Source organism: Pelophylax lessonae, assembly GCF_965119305.1.
Source record: "Pelophylax lessonae genome assembly, chromosome: 8".
Classification (NCBI taxonomy): Eukaryota; Metazoa; Chordata; class Amphibia; order Anura; family Ranidae; genus Pelophylax; species Pelophylax lessonae.
The window spans coordinates 235,629,041-235,650,885 of record NC_138775.1 but is presented as its reverse complement, the minus strand read 5'-3'; the positions used below and the strand labels follow the sequence as shown (position 1 = coordinate 235,650,885).

The 21,845-nt window shown below is 46.4% G+C and overlaps 2 protein-coding genes across 3 annotated transcripts in view; both read right to left on the bottom strand.

Annotated features, from left to right (window-relative positions):
- The window catches only part of RABGAP1L (RAB GTPase activating protein 1 like), a 588,371-nt gene that overhangs the window by 564,672 nt on the left and 1,854 nt on the right, over positions 1-21,845 (bottom strand). For both annotated transcript variants that reach the window (XM_082265880.1, XM_082265881.1), the window contains exons 2-4: positions 18,423-18,603; positions 8,553-8,763; positions 6,215-6,389 (exon numbers count right to left, since the gene is read on the bottom strand). In XM_082265880.1, the coding sequence (XP_082122006.1) occupies positions 6,215-6,389; positions 8,553-8,763; positions 18,423-18,603 (567 nt within the window). The remainder of the gene's footprint in view (positions 1-6,214; positions 6,390-8,552; positions 8,764-18,422; positions 18,604-21,845) is intronic.
- LOC309561665 (lamina-associated polypeptide 2, isoforms alpha/zeta-like) lies at positions 8,947-13,461 on the bottom strand (the record flags this gene model as incomplete). The annotated part of the gene is made up of 2 exons (XM_082265656.1): positions 12,543-13,461; positions 8,947-8,951 (listed from the first exon to the last, which is right to left on the bottom strand). The coding sequence occupies exons 1-2, from the start codon at positions 13,306-13,308 to the stop codon at positions 8,947-8,949; spliced, it is 771 nt and encodes a 256-aa protein (XP_082121782.1). The 5' UTR covers positions 13,309-13,461.

Genomic DNA, 21,845 nt, shown 5'->3' with positions numbered 1-21,845 from the left:
CACCAAGATGGCTCACTTCATCCCAACTAAGGGGGTACCCAATGCGGAACTAACTGCTGAATTAATGATCCGGGAAGTATTTAAACTACATGGGATCCCGGATGATGTGGTCTCAGATAGGGGGGTTCAATTTTCTTCCAAATTCTGGAGAAGTTTCTGCATGTCCCTGGGTGTCACAGTCAATCTTTCCTCTGCATTTCATCCGCAATCCAATGGCCAAACAGAAAGAACAAATCAGACTTTGGAACAATATCTTCGCTGTTTTGTTAGCTATTTGCAGGATGATTGGGTAGATTATCTGCCAACAGCAGAATTTTCCTACAATAATTCTAAGCACAGCTCCACATCTCTTAGTCCTTTTTATGTGAATACAGGGTACCATCCAGTTTGCATTCCTGACCTCCCTATTGCTACACCAATTCCTGCTGTTAATGAGAGGTTATCTCTTTTACAGGAAACTCGAAGAAAATTGCTTGAAACATTGAAGGTGGCACAGGAGGCTTACAAGAAAGCATCTGATAGACGTCGAAGAGAAATACCGTCTTTCCGTGTTGGAGACAAGGTCTGGTTATCCACAAAGAATCTCAGGACTCAGGTACCATCTGTTAAGTTGGGGCCAAAGTATATAGGACCTTTTCAAATCTTGGCACAAGTTAATGCAGTTACTTTCCGCTTGAAACTTCCTGACAGTATGAGAGTCCATCCTGTTTTTCATGTTTCTTTACTTAAACCTTTCCATGAAAATTCCTTCCCTGGGAGAGTCCTTCCTCCTCCCCTGCCTGTGGTTGTTGAGGGTGAAGAGGAATTTATTGTAGAAGGAATAATTGACTCCAGGATCCACAGGAACAAGTTGCAGTACCTGGTGAAATGGGAAGGATACGGACCTGAAGAAAATTCTTGGGAACCTGCTGAGCATGTCCATGCTCCTAGACTGGTTCGGGAGTTCCATCAAAGGTTTCCGCTTAAGCCTGGTCCTGAGATGCCCTGTGGTCATCCTAGAAGGAGGGGCATACTGTCAGGGCCCAGATTCGAACCCAGGTCCTCAGTTGCTTCTGACAGTGCTTCTTCTTGCTGAGCTATCCAGCAGCTGATATCTATGCATACTAGATCTATGTGGTGACCTAGACCTTGTCCAGTTTCCTGCCTAGTTCCTTGCCCAGCCTCCTGTGAACTCTGAACCTTTGGCCACTCCTTTGTACTTCCTATTTAAGCCTGATCTGGAAACTTCCTGATGCCAGATTATTGTGCTTTGCCAAGATCTAGCTTTGTGTGCTTCATCCTCCTGAATCTTCCACTTGTGTACCGACCTCCAGCTACGTTCCAGGACTACGCCTCTGCCTGCTGCCATTTGCCCTTCACTGCTTGTGTACCGACCTTCGGCTAAAGACTACGACTACTCTTCTGCTTGCTCCCTCACTCCGGCTGATCTCTTGTGTACCAGACCCTGCTTGTTGACCACGGTTGTGCTGCTGCTTCCTGCGACTGGACTCTGAGCCTGACCCAGTAATCGTGACACTATCTTTCAGCACCTAGCTTTTAACAGCCAAGCCGTCCAAGCCAGTGACTGTAAAGCAGGATGGGAGATTTGCCCTTGGGACAACAGATTCTGCCTGAGAAGCAATCTCCAAGAGTCATCGGCGTTCAGCCGCGCCACATCAGCGTACCAAGACCGGCGAGCCCAGTTCGAGGCCACTAGCATGACTGGAATTCCTTCTGTCTCAATCTTGAGCAAGAGCCATGGCAGAAGCTTGAGAGGAGGGAAGGTGTAGATCATATGACACTGGCCCCACAGGGCCACCAGTGCGTCCGAGGATCCCATGACCGTGCCACAAACCTCTAAACCAGGCATGTCCAACCTGCGGCCCAGAACCGCAGGCAATGCGGCCCACTGCCCCCTGACAATTGTTTTTTTGCTGGGGAGGAAGTAAGTCTGGACGGGGGCATGGCCACAGCAGCTTCCAACTAACGGTAGGCAGAGGCTGAGGGGAGGGGGGGGGGGGAGGCGAGCATGTGCAGTGTTTCTGACTCCTACCACCATGATAACTTCAAATCACTGAAGTGGTCATGGTGGTTAGAGTGTTCCTTTATTGTCTGTCAGAATAAGTAAACCTCTGTATACTGATTCCATTTCATTTGATCATCCTCTAGTTGTGTTAAATTAGTGCGGGGGGCGCTGCGGCATTTTATTACATGCCTTAACTATAATAAATATTTTATATGCGGCCCGAGAAAATTTCTCTACACTCAATGTGGCCCAGAGAGGCCAAAAGGTTGGACACCCATGCTCTAAACCTTTCTGTTGAGCCGAGACGCCAACAGATCCACCTTGGGGGTGCCACACTGGAGACATATCTGGTGAAACATGTCAGGTGAAGGGACCACTCTCCTTGGTCCAAAACCTGCTGACTGAGATAATCCGCCTGCCAGTTTTCCACCCCTGGAATGTGTACAGCGGAGAGGGCCGGAACAAAGCGTTCTGCCCACCATAAAATGACGGCTACCTCCAGAGCTGCCAACACAATTCTTGTTCGACCCTGGTGATTGACATAAGCCACAGCCGTGGCGTTGTCCGACTGAATCCTCAGTGGACACCAATAAAGACGATCCGCCCAGTGATCCAGCCTGATCACTCAGAGTTCCAGGACAATCATCGGTAGTCTGGACTGTTCCAGTGTCCAAACGCTCTGAGCGGAGCTCAGACCCAGGACCCCTCCCAACCCAGACAGACTGGCATCCGTGGTGACCACTGTCCAATATAAGGGGAGAAAGAATTTGCCCTGTTAAAGAGCTATCAGACCAGAGACCTTTTTGTTTCCCGGCTCAGGCAGATTGGATTGTCCAGATACCTTGGACACCTGGCCCATTTATTCAACATCTCCCTTTGCAGGGACCTCGTATTGAACTGTGCAAACCAAACCGCCTCGAAGGTAGATACCATCAGGCCCAGCAAGCACATGCAAGTTCAGAGGGATGCCCATCTGCTCAACAGCAGGAGATGAATCGCAGCATGCAACTTCTGGAGTTGGTCCACAGGAAGGAACACTGGCTAGAAGCCATCTGAACTCCCTCAGGATCTGTATAGTGATTTCCACATCCTCCACCAGAGTAGCAGAGGACTCCGCTCGCAAGAGGGGGTCGTCCAGGTAGCCCAGTACTGCGATTCCCCCGCTGACGTAGCAACACCAGAACCAAGGCCAACATTTTTGTGCAGACCCAAGGAGCGAAGGTAAGACCAAAGGGTAACACCACCAACTGATAATGCTCCTCTCCTACAGCAAAGCAGAGGAAGCGCTGGTGCCGGGCACAGATTGCAACGTGCAAGCAAGCATCCTTGATATTGATAGAGGCAAAAAAATCCCCCAGGAGGAGAGATGCCACTACTATGCGAGTGGACTTCATCCTGAACTTCTGTACCCGCACAAAGCAGTTCAGGGCCTTGAGATCCAGAATTGGATGCACCTTGCATTCTTTCTTTGGGACCTTGAACAGGTTTGAATAAAAACCCTGAAACTGCTCCGAGGTCTGAACTGGGACAATCACACCCTGAAGCAGCAGGTCTTGCACCGCCCCAAAAAAGCTTGCAATTGGTTCAGGGACAGGCGCATATTGGAAGGAACAAACCTTTCCGGAGGTTAAGAACAAAACTTGATCTTGTAGCCGGACCGTATCACTTCGTGGACCCACTTGTTATGTACCAAGGAGGTCTACGGCCCGGAAACCAGAGAAGACATCCCCCCCACCCCAGGGACGGGTGAGGGCACACCTTCATGCTGAAGGAGGCTTGTTCGCAGGTCTGGAGAATCCCGCTCTTGGCTTGCCAGACCAAGGCCGCTTGGAGCTTTCCAAAGAGGACTTGAAAGGTTTTGAACCCTTGTCAGCGGACTCTGAGGGACGAAAAAATATCTTGTGAGTCAAGGACAGGCCAAGTCTACAATGAGGTTCCTTACCCTTTCCGGCCTGTGGGAGATATGTACTCTTCCCCCCTGTGGGGCTCTTAATGATATCCTCCAGGGTAGCCCCAAACAGGCGATCTCCCTGAAAAGGTAGATCAGTTAGGGCTTTTTTTAGAGGTCTGGTCCGCAGACCAACACTTAGGCCACAATAAGCGCCCAAGTACCGCTGCCAAAACAGACAGTTTAGAAATCAGGGAACCGCATTCAAAAAAGGCATCACAGATAAACTGTAGTCCCTGGACCAACTGTCCGGCAAGATCAGCAAAGGCAGGGGGGAGCTGCTCACCCTCCAGGTCAAGGCGTAAAAGTTGTGCCCACTCAGTCAGAGTCTGCGACACCAGGGCAATGGTGAAGACCGGCCTAAGCACCGAACAAGCAACAGTGAACATATTGCGGGCCACAGCCTCCGCTTTATTGTCAGCCGGATCTTTAAAGGTCAGCGATTCCTTAACCAAGACCATAGTCGCCTTATTTACCCTGGAAACCGGGGGGTCCACCACCGGTTTAACAGTCCACTTCTTAAGGAGGGACACTTCAAAGGGGTACCTCATCGCAAAGCATTTAGGAACCACAAAAAGATGTTTTGGATGTTCCCACTCTCTTGCAACAAATCTGTCAAAATAGGAGGGAAAAGGAAACACCTTTCGTCGCTCTAGACGGCTTGTGGGTGCCAAAGGGGACAGGCGCCTAAGCCGACAGCTTCAGCAGCGTCCTCCATTTTTAAAGTTTCAGGCACAGACACAATCAGTGCGTCCACCAGCACTTTTTCGTGCACAGCTACAGGAGTGGAGGAATAATCTTCACTATACGAATAGTCAGGGTGCATGGTCACAGACCCCTCAGGGTGGGCCACGTCCACAGCGCTGGAATCAGATTCAGGATCTAATAAGACAGATGAGACAGGGGAAGGTGGGGGGGCGCTTTCTGTTAGCTAAACGCCCAAAAGCCACTTCCACCCAGGACATGAACGACTCCAGGACCACCATAAGTGCATCAATAGATGGTTGGGACCCGGAGGGCCCCGCAGCCTCAGAGAGGGTCAGGTGGGGAAGGTGCTTCAAAGACTCCATGGGTAAATAGGGGGACCCTCACAAAATGTTTCAAACACTGCTAATGCAATCCCACCACCCCCCCCCTGCCGTGATGGTAATACCACCCGGTCACCAGAAACAGAGCACCCCACAATCCTGCAGCAGAGAGGGAGGACCCCACCAAACACCGGCAGCGCCAGGATAAACTGAACTCCATGTGCAGCGTCCAGGGAAAGAAGAGACCCAGGAGTCAGCACCAGGGGACAAGCAGAGGCTCCCACTACTGAAATAGCCCCTCAGAGGCTCCTCTGTAATGGCCGCCGCTTATTCCTATGCTGGACCAACGAAAAATGGCGGCCGTACTACACAAACATGGCCGCCGGCATATACACATTACAGGCTACAACAAAATGGCAGCCCCGCATGGCTCCACGAGGCTCCCAGGGACCCAGGAGGGATCCCAGGGGCCCAGGAAAGGCACCAGAAGGAATGGAGAACACAGGCAGGAACCCCCACCTCACCTTGTCACCAAGTTGCTGGCGGCGTACCCCCACCACCAATACAGCACCATGCCCCAGCCCCAAATAACAGACCAAACCACCAAACTAACCCAGAGGAGGGGGTGGATGGGAGGCTAGATGACCCACAGGGGCATCCAGAAGACAGAGGGGCCCGACAAGGAGGGGAACCCAAGGGTCAGACTGCCTCAAGGAGGAGTCCGCCTCGCCATACCGGGAACCAGGTGGGCACCACTCCAGACAGAACCCCTTGCCATCTAAATGGGGGGCTGTCAGCCAGGAGGAACGCTGCGATGCAGGCCATTGCCCAGTTGTATGCGACCTTGCGAGGAGTTTAAAATCGCAGACCAGCCCCTATCCGGAGGGGCTATATCGCGGCCGACCTAGTGTAAGGATAAAGGTCTGCACGAGTGCCCTGGCAAGACTGGGATGACCCAGCCTGTCTGGCAGTTGATTGTAGATCTCACAGGAAAAAAACGGGAGAAAAAAAAAAAAAGCTATTTAAAAAGGAAAAAAAAATTGCCAAGACCAGAAATCTCAGCAAGGAACTAGGTCCTTACTCCTGACTAGGCAGAAAAACACTGAGTACCTATAGCAGAGAGGGGGAGTATACCTACTGGGACTGCCCATAGGCCACGGTATGTTAAGATGCAGTCAATTTGAAATCCTTTTTCAATAAGATCTGTAAACATCAGGGAACTAAAGAACTTACCGCCTCTTTGATCTCACAGCTGAACACATGGATGTGGAAGTCATCGGTGTCCAGTTCTCTTGATGTGAATGCAAAGCAGTCACACTCTGATGTCCCATCCCTTCCTCGCACACAGAACAAAATTTTGTAGATTGGGAATGAGGCGATTTCTGAATTTGTGGATTGGTCCATTATTCTGAATAAAAATACAAAAAAAAAAAAAAATTGCAACAATTAAAATTCCCTAAGCTGTGCAAAACTTTACAGAAAATTAGATTTCTTATCACAACCCTATCCCTTTGGTCCATAAAATCACAGATCTTAAATGTATGCATCAAGCACCGCCACACAGAATAATGGCCATGTTAATACACCACTGAAAACCAGCTGTGACAGTGCAAACGGTCAGTGTATTACATCTAAAGCTGGCCATACACTGAGTGAAACTTCGATCAGTGCATGGCCTCCCCTATTCATCAAAAGTTCATCTTTTTTTTACTTCTGTCAAGGGGACATGTTAAAAAGTTTTCCATCGATCAGGGGCTGCAGCCAATCAGATTCAACTGCTGATCAGTGTATTCTAACAGCAGCGGATGCCGCTGTCAGAATACAATGTCCCGGCAGGGGGGATATTCATCCGTGCACCTAGTCAATGGTTACCCCTATCCAAGCTATACAGCACAAATGGACGAATCTCCTGCTATTCTATTGCATACTGCCAGCCAACAGCAGTGGCTGAATAAAAACCCAGACCAGAGGCTGCATCTGATGGGATGTGGCCACTGTTCAGTTGACAATTTTCCTGCTGGCACCTTTCAATCGAAGGGGGCTGACATGGCCACCCACTAAGCAAATATCAGTGGGTTTCTGATTATTTGAAAAACATATGACCAACTTAAGTTGCTTAAATATACTGCTTAACATCACCTTTTGGACAGGAGGAATGATACTGCATACAAGTACAGTTATAGATTAAAGACATATCGAACATAATCATCCGTAAGAATAAACAGTTTCTCCAGCGGCTAACTTGAGGGCCTTAATTTACCATCCTTACGGGATATGTGATCAGATAAAATCAATTAGCTACCCAGATCTAGTCTACTTGAGCAGGTTTTCAGAAACTGGTAATGCACAATCACTGTGCAAAACCACTAAATTGGTAGCACAGGCTAATTTTTTGTGATCAGATTTCCTAAAATAAATTTTTTTGCGCAGCAAAACCAAAACACTTAAGTTGGCCATAAACGGTTCAAATCTTGGCCAGTTCAGCAGGAAAGGACAGGATTCTATCCACCTACAGGCAAGCTAATTGTACCAAAGTCGACCCATCGATCATCTAGGGTACAACAGGCATGTTCGACTTCTAACGTGATTATTTCCAGAGGCTAACAATAATCATTGTGTTCTCCTGGGAGGGACAGCTCCCCCCACCCCAAACCCCCCTCCTCCCCCTGCCAGGAGAACACGGTAGCTCCACGGGAGGGATTCCCCCATAAACACTGACAGTGTTCAAGGGGGACTAAAGCGATTTCCCCATCAATCGAAAGAAAATTTGCATAATCTGTGGCTGGTTTCTGACTGTACAGTGAGCATGGGAATGGCCCATTTAGTTTCCCTTTGTCTTTCATACAAAACTGCAAAGCACAGATGTGAACCAGCCCAATAGGAAAAAACAGACGAATAGGATTTTTACTTGTATGATAAAAAAAAAAAAAAAACAGATTGCCTAAATAAAATAGCGGAATAAAGAAGCAAATACTGTGTCAATTAAGTTTTATCCTTAAGGTGAATGCAGGTCACCAATTCAGATCTGTTCTAGTTATCAGCTTAAACCTTTGTTAAAGGAGTTGTAAAGGCAGAAGGTTTTTTATCTTAAGGCATTCTATGCCTTAAGATAAAAAGCATTCTGTGTGCAGCAGCCGCCCCAGCACCCCTTAATACTTACCTGAGCCCCATCTCTATCCAGCAGTGTCCATTCGGGACTCTCCCTCCTGATTGGCTGAGATACAGAAGCGGTGCCATTGGCTCCGGCTGCTATCAAAGTCAGTAAGCCAATCAGGAGAGAGAGGGGGAGGGGCCGAACAGCAGCTCTGTCTCTGAATGGACACAGAGCTGCAGCTCGGCTCATGTGCCCCCATAGCAAGCTGCTTGCTGTGGGGGCACTCGGCAGGAGGGAGGGGCCAGTAGCAGCATAGAGGGACCCAAGAAGCGGAGGATCTGGGCTGCCTTGTGCCAAACTAACTGCACAGAGGAGGCAAATATGATACCTTTGTTATAAAAAAAAAAAAAAAAAAAAATTAAAGTGGCCCCCACTGGATGGGAAAGTTTGCACTAAGGAAAAATGTGCTGTGCTCACCTGACAGAACCCTCTGGAACATTGGGTACATAAAGAGTGACAGTGACAGCAGACGAACAACTTGCTCTCATTGAAGCCATAGCTCGAAGGGCCTCTGTCTCACTGCGTGGAGCTGAAACCTTCATGTGGCCCAAATAGGAAAGCTTGTGAAACGAGACACTCTCTTCTTCTGGGGGGTTTGTTGATGTGCTGCCATTCTGTGCTGGAACCTCTGAAATAATAATAAAATCAGTTACGTCAGATTATGTACACTGATAATTCCCTACTGGCAGAGTGAAAAAAATAGGGAAAACTAGACCAGACCAAAGAATATTTGGAAGTACCAGCAATTCCAGCTTCCCATATTCCGAGACTCTAATAGTGTCAACAATTTAAAAATAAATATTTTTGCATTTCAATCTGTATGAAAAGGAAAGTAGTTTATTTGAGAAAAATTAAATATTCGAGTACTAGTCACAAGTATGATTTGCCCGACACAAAAAATAACCAATCGGATTTGATTGGTGGTGATGAAAGGCTACTTTGTCGTCATTACAATTTTTTTTTTTTCTTTAACCTCCCTAGCAGAATTCCTGAGTGTGGCTCGGGGTTAATATTCAGTGCCAAAAGCGGTAACCCCGAGCCACACTCGGAATTACCCAAAAATCAAACTCGCCTTCCCTGCGATCCCCTGCCGTCTTCCCCTGCCGGCAGGAGATTAAAAAAAAAAACCTTAGTTACTTACCGGTGACGGTATTTCTAAGAGCCTTTCAGGACAGCACCTGGAGAGAGCGCAGCTCCACCCAATCCACAGGAAACACTGCAAATAAAAACTCCTCTTCCACCATGCCTCAGTCATAGAGTAGCCTCCGACATGCTGGAAAACATAAACTACCACAGGTTAAACATTTACAAATTATATTATAAACAAAACCAAGGGTGGGTAGCTGCTGCTGTCCTGAAAGGCTCTTAGAAATACCGTCACCGGTAAGTAACTAAGGTTTTCTCAGATCGCCTTTCAGGACAGCACCTGGAGAGGATAAGCGAGTAACTTACACTTAGGGTGGGACCACTGCCTGCAGAACTTTTCTGCCGAAGGCTTGATCCTGAGCTGACAACAAGTCCAACCTGTAATGTTTAATAAAGGTTGAATAGCTGGACCAGGTAGCTGCCTTGCAGATTTGATCAGGCGAAGCACCGGCCCTTTCAGCCCATGAGGTTGCCACAGACCTTGTAGAATGCGCCAAGATGCCTTCTGGAGGTTCTTCTCCTTGAGCTACATAAGCCTGTTCAATTGCCCATCTGAGCCATTTGCCTAAAGTGCTCTTTGATGCTTTTTCTCCTATACGGGACCCTGAGAAGATGACAAATAATGCATTTGTCTTTCTAAATTCCTTAGTTACCAGGAGGAACTGAAGTAAGCATCTCCTCACATCCAAGGTATGAAAGGATTCTTCCCGAGTATTACTAGGAGTTGAGGAGAAAGTTGGTAAGACAATTTCTTGTGATCTATGAAAAGATGAAGCAATCTTTGGAAGAAAGGCTGGGTCCGTTCTTAGGACTACTCGATCTGCAAAAATTGTCAAAAAAGGGTCTGAAATTGAGAGGGCCTGGATCTCACTGATCCTCCTGGCCGAGGTAATTGCTATCAAAAAGATAGTTTTCAAAACTAAATTCTTCAGGGAAGCCTCTTTTAAAGGTTCAAAAGGAAACTTAGTCAGACCTTGTAACACAATGGTCAAATCCCATTTGGGAAATACTTTAAGGGCTATTGGCCTATTGCGGGCTAATGCCTTGAAAAAACGAATGATTAGAGTCTCTTGGGACAAAGTCTTTTCGAAAAAAACTGAAAGTGCCGCTACTTGCGTCTTTAAAGTGCTTGCTGCTAGTCCTTTCTCCATTCCCTCATGGAGGAACTCAAGCACTGAAATTAAATTTTTTAATTCAAAATTTTTGCTGGAACACCAAAAGTTGTATTTTCTCCAGACTTTCAAGTAAATATCCCTAGTCACCTTCTTCCTGCTGGAGGGTGGAGATAACTTTTTCTGACAGGCCTCTGGCTCTCAAGATGTCTTCTTCAGTAACCACGCTGTCAGTTGTAAGCGGTCCAGTTCTGGGTACACTAGGTTCCCCTGTGTCAAAAGATCTCTCCTGTACGGAAGTTTCCAGGGAGGTTCTGAGGCAAGATTCAGCAGGAGGGCGAACCAAGGTCTCTTTGGCCAGTAAGGTGTAATCAGAATCAAGTTGGTCTTTTCTTCCCTGAACTTTTTGAGAACCAACGGAATCAGTTGGAATGGAGGGAACGCGTAAGACAAACGGAAGTCCCATGGATGGGCTAGAGCATCCAAGCCCCAGTCCTGATCCTCCCTGTGTAGGGAAAAGAATCTTTGGACTTTGGTGTTCTGTTGACAAGCGAACAAATCTATTTTGGGGAAGACCCCAGACTTCCACGATATGCATGAATACTTCTTGATTCAGACTCCATTCTGATTCCAACACCTTTTTCCTGCTCAGCAGATCTGCTAGGTTTTGTGACCCCTTCAGATGCACCGCTGTCAGAGAGGCTAGATTTTTCTCCGCCCAGGAGAGTAGCTGTATTGCCAGATCTGATAGCTGTCTGCTTCTTGTGCCTCCTTGCTTTGACACGTAGGCCACTGCTGTCATGTTGTCCGACAGAACTTGCACATGATGGCCCTTGACTGTCTGTTGAAAGGACCAAAGACCCAAAAGGATGGCTTTCAACTCCCGCCAGTTGGATGATTTCCTGGACTCTGCTTTGGACCATGTCCCTTGCATCGTCCGGCCTTCCAGGTGGGCTCCCCAACCCCACGAACTGGCATCCGTCGTCAGACGTTTGTTCGTCTGGAAAGTCCATTGCAGACCTTCTTCCAGATTTCTGGAATTCCTCCACCACCACAGAGATCTCTTTGCTTTCGTGGAGATTCTGATGGATTTCTCCAGATGTTCCGGGTATGACCAACTCTGCAGAATGTCTCTCTGGAGAAGACGGGAATGCAGTTTTGCCCACTGTACTGCAGGGATAGCGGCTGTGAGCAAGCCCAAAGCTGCCATGGCCGACCTGACAGTAACCTGATGATTGGTTTGTAATCAAGCAACTGCGTTCTGAGTCTTCTCGATCTTTTCTTGAGGTAAAAACACTTTCTGGAGGACCGAATCTATTCTGTATCCCAGAAATGTTATCTACTGAGATGGAATCAAGCTCGACTTCTCCAAATTCATGAGCCACCCCAGACTCTCTAGGTGGTCCTGAGTCTCCTGAAGGTGTACCAACGCCTGGCTCTTGGACTCTGCAAAAATTAGCAGATCGTCCAGGTAAGGGACAATTGAAATACCCCTCAGCCTTAATGGCTCTAGGGCATCCGCCATTACCTTGGTAAACACCCTTGGAGAAGATGAGAGGCCAAAGGGGAGGGCCCTGAACTGCAGATGCCAGACCGATTCCCCGAGATTGACCGCCAGCCTTAGGAATTTCTGGCACTCCCGATTTATTGGGATGTGCAGGTAAGCGTCCCTCAGATCCAAGGATGCCATGAAACAGTTTGGGGACAACAGTTTGGTCACTGAATAAATGGTGTCCATCCTGAAGTGCTTGTACCGAATTGATCTGTTTAGGATTTTCAAATTTAGGATCATTCGGTACTTGCCTGAGGGTTTTTTCACTAGAAAGATCTGAGAATAAAACCCACGGCCTTGTTGCCCCTCTGGGACTTGGATAATCACTTCCTGTTGAATCAGCTCTTGTAAAAGAGACATCATTGAGGAAGCCTCTTCCGGATCCCTTGGAAGGGGAGTAACATGGAATCTGCTTGGAGGTGTCTCAGAAAACTCCAGCTTGTATCCTTGAGCCACTATATTCTTTACAAAGGGGCTTGGGGATACCTCTTCCCAACGTGGGAGGAACCATAACAGCCTTCCTCCCACTGGAAGACTGTCACTTGCTTTTATTGGCCTGGTCAGGTGGTCTAAAGAGGACTCCACCCTTCCCTTTGCCTTTATGGGAGGTCCATCTTGATCTCTGATCTTGTTCACGACCTCTGTTGGTCTTCTGTTGAACAGAACGAAATCTCTTCTTAGGAGGCGATTTCTTTTTTGACGGAAAGGCCTTCTTCTTATCCGCCGTTCTGTCAAGAATTGCTTCCAATTCAGGCCCGAAAAGCAAGTCACCGGCAAAAGGTAAACCACAGAGTTTCACCTTAGAAGCTGAATCACCTGTCCAGGTTTTCAACCAGACCGCCCTCCTGGCAGAGTTGACGAGGGCTGCTGACCTGGCAGACATTTTGATAGACTCAGCAGAAGCATCGGCCATATATTTTACTGCCTTTAGGAGCAGCGGAAATGAATCCAGGAGATCTTTCCTTGCTGTTCCAGCCTCCACATGCCCTTTAAGTTGTTCGAGCCAGCACTCAAGATTTCTGGCTACCACCGTGGAGGCCATGGCCGGCTTAAGGCTGGACGTAGAGGAGTCCCAAGCCTTTTTAAGGAGAGAATCTGCCCTTTTATCCATGGCGTCTTTCAGAACACCCATGTCTTCGAATGCCAAATCCGTGCGGCGAGACACCTGAGAAAAAGCAGCATCCACTCTGGGCTTCTTGTTCCATAGGTGCGCCGTATCCTCTTCAAACGGAAATCTCCTTCTTAGGGATTTAGAGAAAAAAGGGGCCCTCTCTGGGTCCTTCCACTCTTTTTCAATAGATTCCGTAAGGACTTTATGAACAGGAAAAACCCTGCGCTTTGTCTGTTCAAGGCCCTGGTACATTCTGTCATGAAGTGAAACTTGCACCTTTTCTTCTGCGAGCAACTCATCAACCTCTTCCAAGGATAATTTGTATCTGGAAGAACTAGCCACCTCTTCCTTCTCTTCCTCCTCTGAATCCCTGATGGAACAGAGAGCACTCTCCCCCTCATCTTCTGAATCACTTGACACTGCAGACTTAGAAGTAGACGGCTGGGAAGATGTACCACCCGTTTGTTGGGAATCTGATAGAACTTGTGGCATCCTGGATAACAGGGAACGAACTGAGGACAGGGTGTCTGTGAGTTCTTTAAATGAAGATATGAATTCATTATTCTGCTGACTAGACTCTTCCTTCACAAGGTCAGCAATACATGATTTACAAAGTGGCTTCACCCAGGAATCTCTGAGTGGATTCTTGCATGAAGGGCATTTCCTTGATGCTGGGGCTCTTGTCTTCACTTTGGCTTTAACCTAGTAAAGAAAAAGCCACCATGAAAGCCCAATAACCACTAATAAACCACCACCTAGTGATTTCTTGCAAGGGAGAAAATCGTGACCCACACCAAAAAGGATCAGAAGAAAGAGACTCCCTTATGCATATGTATCCTGTTAGACTGGGAACAGTTACTCAGTCTACAGGGCAGGCTCCAAAGGAGGAAGGAAGAAACCCCACAATAAAAGCTCACACAGTAAAGAAAAAAGAGGCACCACTGCACCTCTCCTACCTGAGCTTGGCCGGCGCTGGCGGTGCCTGCTTCCACCGTCGCTGCAGACTTTTCCTCCATGTTGTTGAAAAGCGCAGCTTGCTGGCAGATCTCTCCATTTAAATACCGCTTCCCGCGTCCTCCTCTGTGGACCGGAAGCGGAAGCGCCGACCTCGTGACCTGCCTCTGACCCCTGCGTGTATTGCGGTTGGAGCAAACGCCGCCACGCCCCCACCGGGAGTCCCGTCCACCGGAAGTGACGCCGCGCGTCCCCGGGATCAGAGTCCGAAAGTGCGGGAGATTCGAATGCCAAAAGCGGCTCCCCGCCCGCCGACCGGCCGAAGCGTGGACCTCTGACGCCCGGACCGGATCCTCCGATGGGTTTCAGCTCCCCTGAGCGAACGAGGTGGGAGGCTCCGGAGCATACCCCCTTTGACACTCCAGGGAGGGGAGCTGGGATGGTCTCCATGCTGAAACAGCAAACAAAAACTGGGCAACAAATCCTTCTCTCCCCCTGGAGAGAGTGCAGCCCTTTCCACATAGCTCCTGCAATGCTTCCACCATGGCGGAGGAAACACAAATGACTGAGGCATGGTGGAAGAGGAGGAGTTTTTATTTGCAGTGTTTCCTGTGGATTGGGTGGAGCTGCGCTCTCTCCAGGTGCTGTCCTGAAAGGCGATCTGAGAAAAATGACATGATACAGATCTGTTAGGATTACAACTTTGTATCATTTCACCTATACCTGTACCCTATACCCTGCCTGTACATTTTGCGGTACTTAGAGCCTGGAACATGGATAATGTCTATGGCGTTCAAAAATCGTTCTTTTAGCTCGAAAACGCTTTTGGACAAACTGAAAATCAGCGACGGTGAATCGGAAATATTTGAAGAACTGAGCGATAGCAATTCATGGGAAAATTCATCATCAGGTATTAAAAGTGACAACAGCAACGATTCTGAGCTCAGCGATCTAATCTCTTAGATTGTAAGCTCTAACGAGCAGGACCCTCTGATTCCTACTGTATTAAGGTGTATTGCATTTTTACTGTCTACCCTCAAGTTGTAAAGCGCTGTGTAAACTGTCGGCGCTATATAAATCCTAAATAATAATAAATAATAATGTGCGGACTTGGTGCTCTATTGACTGTGATACGGATCAGGCAATGCCCCCAAGATTCCCATTTACTGGAGCACCTGGTATGAAAATTGACATTGACCATGACAACCCCTTGGCATACCTACAATTATTTCTGACTGATGAGGTTATTGAAAAAATAGTTACAAAGACAAACCGGTACAAAGAGCAACAATGCGCTACGCATCGGAAGTTTGCAAGATTCAGAAAGTGGGAAACAGTGACCAAAAGATGACGACATTTGGAAAGGGAGAGGTGGGTCCCTTTGGCACGGTCATGTCAGAGTACTGATTCTCCCTCATAATGAAATATATCCACTTCGAAAACAATGAAGAATTTGAGGAAATTTATTATTATTACATTATAATTTATGATTTCGTGTTTCAAACTTCATCATACCCGGGATGTCTACTAGACTCTTGTTTCAACAGATTTTAGTTTTTCCTAAAAATTTCAGGCCTAAAATATAAAACAACATATTTCCATGCAAAACAATGCACCGCTTTTAGCACAAAAATTCATACATAATCAGACCGCAAGAGAGGTTAAAAAGGAGGCTGCAGTGTGCTTGATGAGAACAGCTCACCTGCATCACAAGCAGAGGTTCTCGGGTTATTGGGGTACCAAGCAAAGGGACTGCAGTAAACTACTGCACTATAAGATTGCCTAACTGTGTAGGTTTTGCTGTAAAAAAAGTAGAAGATGAACTTTCCAATGTTGTCAATATATTTAAAAGTCAAAACCTTATTTCTTGGCAGTACAGTGGTTAGTACCTTCACCTAGCAGCACTAGGGTCATTGGTCGGAATCCCAAACACAGAAGTACCTGCATGGAGTTTGCATGTTCTCCCTTACCCTGAGTGGGTTTCCTCCGGGTACTCCGGTTTCCCTTCACACTCGAAAGACATGCTGGTAGGTTAACTGGCTCCTGTATAAATTGACCATAGTATGTGTATGAATGAACATGAGTTAGGAACCTTAGATTGTAAGCTCCTTGAGGGCAGGGACTGATGTGAATGTGCTTTATTATAATTATATATATATATAGCACTGCCTAAATTGGCAGTGCTATATATAAAACAATAAAAAAAAAATTCTTGTTGTATTGTAATATGGAGGGATTAGACTCTTGTGGTGGATGCCTTTTAGTGAAGTCCATACCAGCCCAATTTGTGTTTTAAGGGCTTGTCAGCTCACTTTTACTTAAAGCCGAGTTCGGGCCTCGGGGGTCAATTTTAGCTAAAAATGCCCCCGGGACAGTCAGGGCTAGTACATTCCATAATGTATAGCCTCTGAACTGTCCCGGGTCGCACTTCGCTGTAAGAAGAAATACTTACCTTGAAAATTTCTTCTCCAGCGCTGCCATCTCAGGTGTGGGCAGCTGAAGCCGCAGCATCCCTCTTCATGTCCTCTTCCGTGACGTCGGAGTCCCACAATGCACTGCACCGGCCCCGCTCGTCACTTCCAGTGCAGGTGCGGCATCCCATGCCCAGAAGCTGTTTAGCAGGGAATGCCACTCCTGCACCGGAAGTGACGAGCGGGGCCGGTGCAGGCGCATGGACTCCTGGGAGCTGAACGTCATCGCTCGCAGGAGTCATCGCAAACCGGAAGTGACGGCACGGGCCGCGGCCGCAGAGGGAGGAAGTGGAAGGAAGGTGAGTACATTTTCTTCTATAATAAGGCAAGTAACCAAAAAAAAAAAAAAATCGCCAATATCCATTTCTTTTTCAGGTTGCACTCAGCAAGCGGATGGCCCAAAATCGATTTTTTCGATTTTGAGGCCGGAACTCCGCTTTAAATGAAATGCCAAGTCTTTACAAAGTTGCCCACGCAAGGGTTTCAGCTTTGCAAAGCAACAACAGGTAACAGAAAATGCCAAGTCACCCGGCTCCATCTTCAACAGCACCACTGCACTTACACTGGTCTCTCAGACCATCTCACTAGCACTCCTGGCTCTCTGGGCTCACTCAGCCTTGGATAAAGCAACTTTCTGCATAGACCACTTCTGGCCTCTCAATAGGGGTTCTCCTGACACCCCAGGATCCCTCACTCCTCCGAGACTTACAGATTCCTTCAGTCCCTTAGAGTCTCTCCTTGTTTCCTCAGTTCTCAGACTCTCTCAGCTGCTCCAACACTCTTAGCCTGGCATGGAATCTCCGCACCATGGCGTTGGGTTGGAGATTTTTTCCCTTCCAAAGCACTTTTAAATTTCCAAACTACAGAGCCCAATCCAGGAATACCAAGATCCAGTGAAAGCTGTAAAAACAGTATTCTCGACTCATAATCGATTCTCCACAGTCCCGTACTCTGCATACACGCGAACCCTGTGTCCTTCTTACAATTATATTCACAGTGGCAGGGTCTCGCACTGTCACACTTTTTATGATTTGTAAATTGTATATCTATGTATACTGGGGAAGTTTTATTTGTTTATTACATAAGCAGGCTTTGCTTCGTGCTTTGCAGTGCTACATAGTGGTTTTGCTTTACTGTTCCTTTTTGCAATTTAAGTCTATAAGTCGTTTCCTCCTCACTGTTTTGACTGATAGCAGCAGGAGCCAATGCCGCTTGCTGCTGCCAGAAGAGAAGAAGAGAGAAGAGAGAGTGGGGAGAAGAGCTCCTGCAGATGGGCAAAGTGCTGGATCGAGCTTGGGCTCAGGCAAGTGTTAAAAGGAGTGTGGGGGGGAAACTTTTTGAATTTTTTTTGCCCTAATGCACACAATGTATTAAGATAAAAAACCTTTTTTCATTTAGAACCACTTTATGGAAGCAAAGTAAGGTGAGTATATGAAGGTAGGAGGAGAACCTTTGAAGTTGCCTAATAACAATACAGACATATTGAGGGTGCAAAATAATAGAGCTATGATCTTTTACTGTCCTTGGGGATCAATTAAAAACAAATGAACTAAAGTCATTTATCATATACTAGCATATGCTGAAGAAAAGGACCGATGCTGCTAGTGTGGTCAGACAGCGTTCAGACACAACCCATTGAACGTGAGCTTTGCTGATTGGATGTACTGTAGGTCAGACACAGCAAGGGGTGTGTCAGACAGCTGGAGAGTGTCTACTGATTACATACAGAGAGTATTGGCCCTTTGCTGCAGCATATGTCAGAGCTGAGATTGTCTACCACCGCCGGGGATCAATGAAAAACAAATATTCAGATATTATATAACTTTACTGTAAACCTAACATATCTGTATTATCTTTTAGCAAACTACATTTGTAATTTAATCCTTGAAGAAAAAGCTGTGAACACGATTTTCTGTGCTGTATGTGAACATTAAGACTGACCTGTATTGTTAGGATCCAAGACTAATGTAAGTGGGGGATTTCTGGCACTGAAGGTGGAGGACGCTGCACTCATCTCAGCAGTGCTGTCACCAGTGGGTGAGCTGAAACTCTGCTTCTTTTCTGAATCTCTGAGAATTTCCTCCATTGCTTTTTCCAGCTGTTCATCTCCATTTGACATTATCTGAAAACAAACAGCATAATTACCAAAGTCCATGACCTCAAACTAAAATGTACAGCGATACAAAAACACATAAACCTTTATCCATCAAGACAGTAAGATACACCTGAACTGCAGCAACGCACAGATGCCAATATGATAGGGACGTACAGGATTAAGAAGTTGGAGCCAATGTTCTGCTATGGATTTCCTGGCTAACTAAAGGGTTCTATTGACTTGCTCTACAAGGTCATCATTCAGAGTTCTACGAGGTCATCATTCAGAGTTCTACAAGGTCATCATTCAGGAGTTCCAACTAATCCAAGAACACCCATCTTTGGATTGAGAGATCAAATGCATGGTTGAGAATATTAAAGTGGTTGTAAACCTTAGACATGAAATATTAAAGCACACCCTTTTATAGTGCATTCTTATCTCATCTTAATTATAGAGCAGAAGGTTTCATTTCTTTCTACTGCTTTGTTCTGCTGCTATCAGCATGAGTCACTTCTGGCAAGTTTTCCTAACACCAAGAGAGAAAAGGTGACAGGGGAGGGACCTGCAGCAGATTGAAAGCCTCCGCTCTGTTCCAGTGTTAAGGGAGGTGTGTCTCTTCCCTCCAATCAGCTCTTAGAGCTCTCCCCACTGAGCCTTGCGGAGTGTAATTTCTGCTCTCCGCCCCCTTTTTTCGGACAGCTCAGAAAAGCTTTATAAATGTGTACTTTGAATGGATGAAAGAAGAGAAGACTGCAGGTAAACTATTACAACTTATGTAGGGGGATTAGTTTAATCTCGGTTTTTTCCCCTGAGGATAATCACTACACTGGGTGACCGTAAGAGTTTACAACCACTTTAAATATTCTGTATCTTGCCAGTACTGAACGAGCTTTGGCCATGTCTAAAAACATCTGGGAGAAGATTTCCTATTGCCGTGGCAAACCTAGGCCATAAAGAAAAGTCTCCACGATACAAGCGGTACATTCGTATGTAGTAGAAACAATTGCATAAGTCTCAGGGAAGGAGATATCAACATTTGATGTATGCACAGCCAAAAACCTTAAAGTATATCTAAACCCAAGAACAAAAATGTAACATATTGCAGTTTTCAAGATTTTAGATGTGATGGCTGGCTTCGATTTCTTTTCAGTATAAGATAATTTTCAGTAAGAACGGAAAATACCTATTGAGCTTTTCAGAAATCCAGTATCCTTGTAACTTCTTGTTACACTTAAAGTGGAAGTTCAGGCAAATTCTAACGACAGCTAAACCTACTCCTAGCCCCATTCTATGCCTATTTTATCTAACTCTGTATACTTAACTACTCTGAAGCCACTCTGGTCTGGTGACATGATCTCTCAGGCGGTGGCTTCAGAGTAGAGGTTAGATCACCAACCATGGCTGCGAATGCCTATATGGGGAAATCACCCATAGGCTTAAAAAGGAGATCCAGCCTGTGGGAAAAAAAAATTAAAAGTCATCAGTTACAAACACTGTAGCTGATGACTTTGAATTCAAAAGACACTTACCTGTCCAGGGAGGCCACGATGTCAGCACCCCAAGCCAATCCATCGGCTTAGGGTGTAGGGGCTAGCATCTTTACTCAAGGAAACAGGAAGTGAAGTATTGTAGCTTCGCAGCCTCTTTCCTACTGCGCATGCGTAAGTCACGCTGCACTTTCTGAATGGTCTCGCTGTTATTTGGGACCTGTGTGTCTCCCTGAAAACAGCAGGGGGCGGGTGTGGAGGAGGGAAGAGGGGCTGAAAATTACGGAAAAGTGGGAGTAGGTACCTGGTTTTGAGAGGTATCCGCTAACCCCTACCCCACCCACCAAAAGGTGCTTCCCCTTTTGGGTGGAGCTCTGCTTTAACTATGGGACATACATTGTTGGCTGTCCCTCCTCTACACTGAAGCTGCCACTGACAGCTGATCGTGTGACCGAACCAGAGTGGCTTCAGAATAGGCAAGTACAGAGATCTTTTCTTTTCTGGGTTACATAAAATAGTCTTAGGATAGGAGTGGGAGCAGATTTAAGCCAGCAAGAGAAGAATCACATTTTAGCCAGTTCAACAGGGACCTGCCAAGGTTCGATCCATCTATGGGCAGGCTCGTTGTACAAAAGTCGATTCATTGATTGACTTCAGTACAACCAGCCTATCAGATTTTTTTGTGTGTGATTACTATAGCCGCCAGCGGTAAATTATTGTGTTCTGCCGACAGGGAAGGCTTCCCCCATGCCCTTGCAGGCAAAACACAATAGTGCTGCGGGAGAGATTCCCCCATTAACACAGTCAGTGGTTGCAGGAAACAAAATCGCATCATCTATGGCCTGCCATAGCCTTAGTTAGAATTTGCCTGAACCTCCAATTTAACTGAAATTTCCAACAATGTGATAAGTTTTTTTTTGTGAACTGCAGAATCCCTGTTTTCCTACATAATGGAAAGGACACGTGTTTAACACGTAGCCTAAATGAGGAGAGCAGTCTAGAGTGACAGCACTGCTCCTCGAGAGATACAGTTCTGTGAATGAGTGTTGTTAGTGTAGAGCAGGAAATGTGTTAGGCCTCTTTCACACTGGCGTTCCGTATGTCCTTTTATCGCCCCATCCGTTTGCAGGTGATATATGGACATAATGCTTGTCAATGGGATTGTGGATGTCAGCGGATGACCATTCGCTGACATCCGATTTGCGTCCTTTTAGTTCTGTTCCGTTTTTTGGAACGGAAAAGAACCCTATTTTTCTTCCGTTTAAAAAAACGAAAAGGACGCAAAATCGGATGTCAGCGGTGTCATCTGCTGACATCCGCAATCCCATAGACATACATTATGTCCGTAAATCATCCGCAAACGGATGGGATGATATGCGGACATACGGGTCTGTAAAAAAAAAAAAAAAAGCGTATCGCTATACGGTGCTCCGTGTGAAAGAGGCCTTAGTGGCAAGATCACCAGGTGACAAAAAAAAAAAAAAAAATTAAAAACGAATGCGGTCATCACATCTTAGGATAATAAACAGGAATATAATGAAATCTTGTTTTAGGGTTTAGATGTGTCATGTGTACTATGCTATATCTTTCAATAAAGATTCCTTCTGTTGGCAAATTATAATAAGCATTTTTTTTTTTTTTTTTGTAATACTCACAACCCTAGAGACGAAAATGGTAAAACAAACTTGCTTTCATTGTGTCTTAATACATCTAACTATTATCCCCAGATACAGGGATTTCCATGTATTTTTGTGTACAGCCAATAAAAATTACAATATTGTA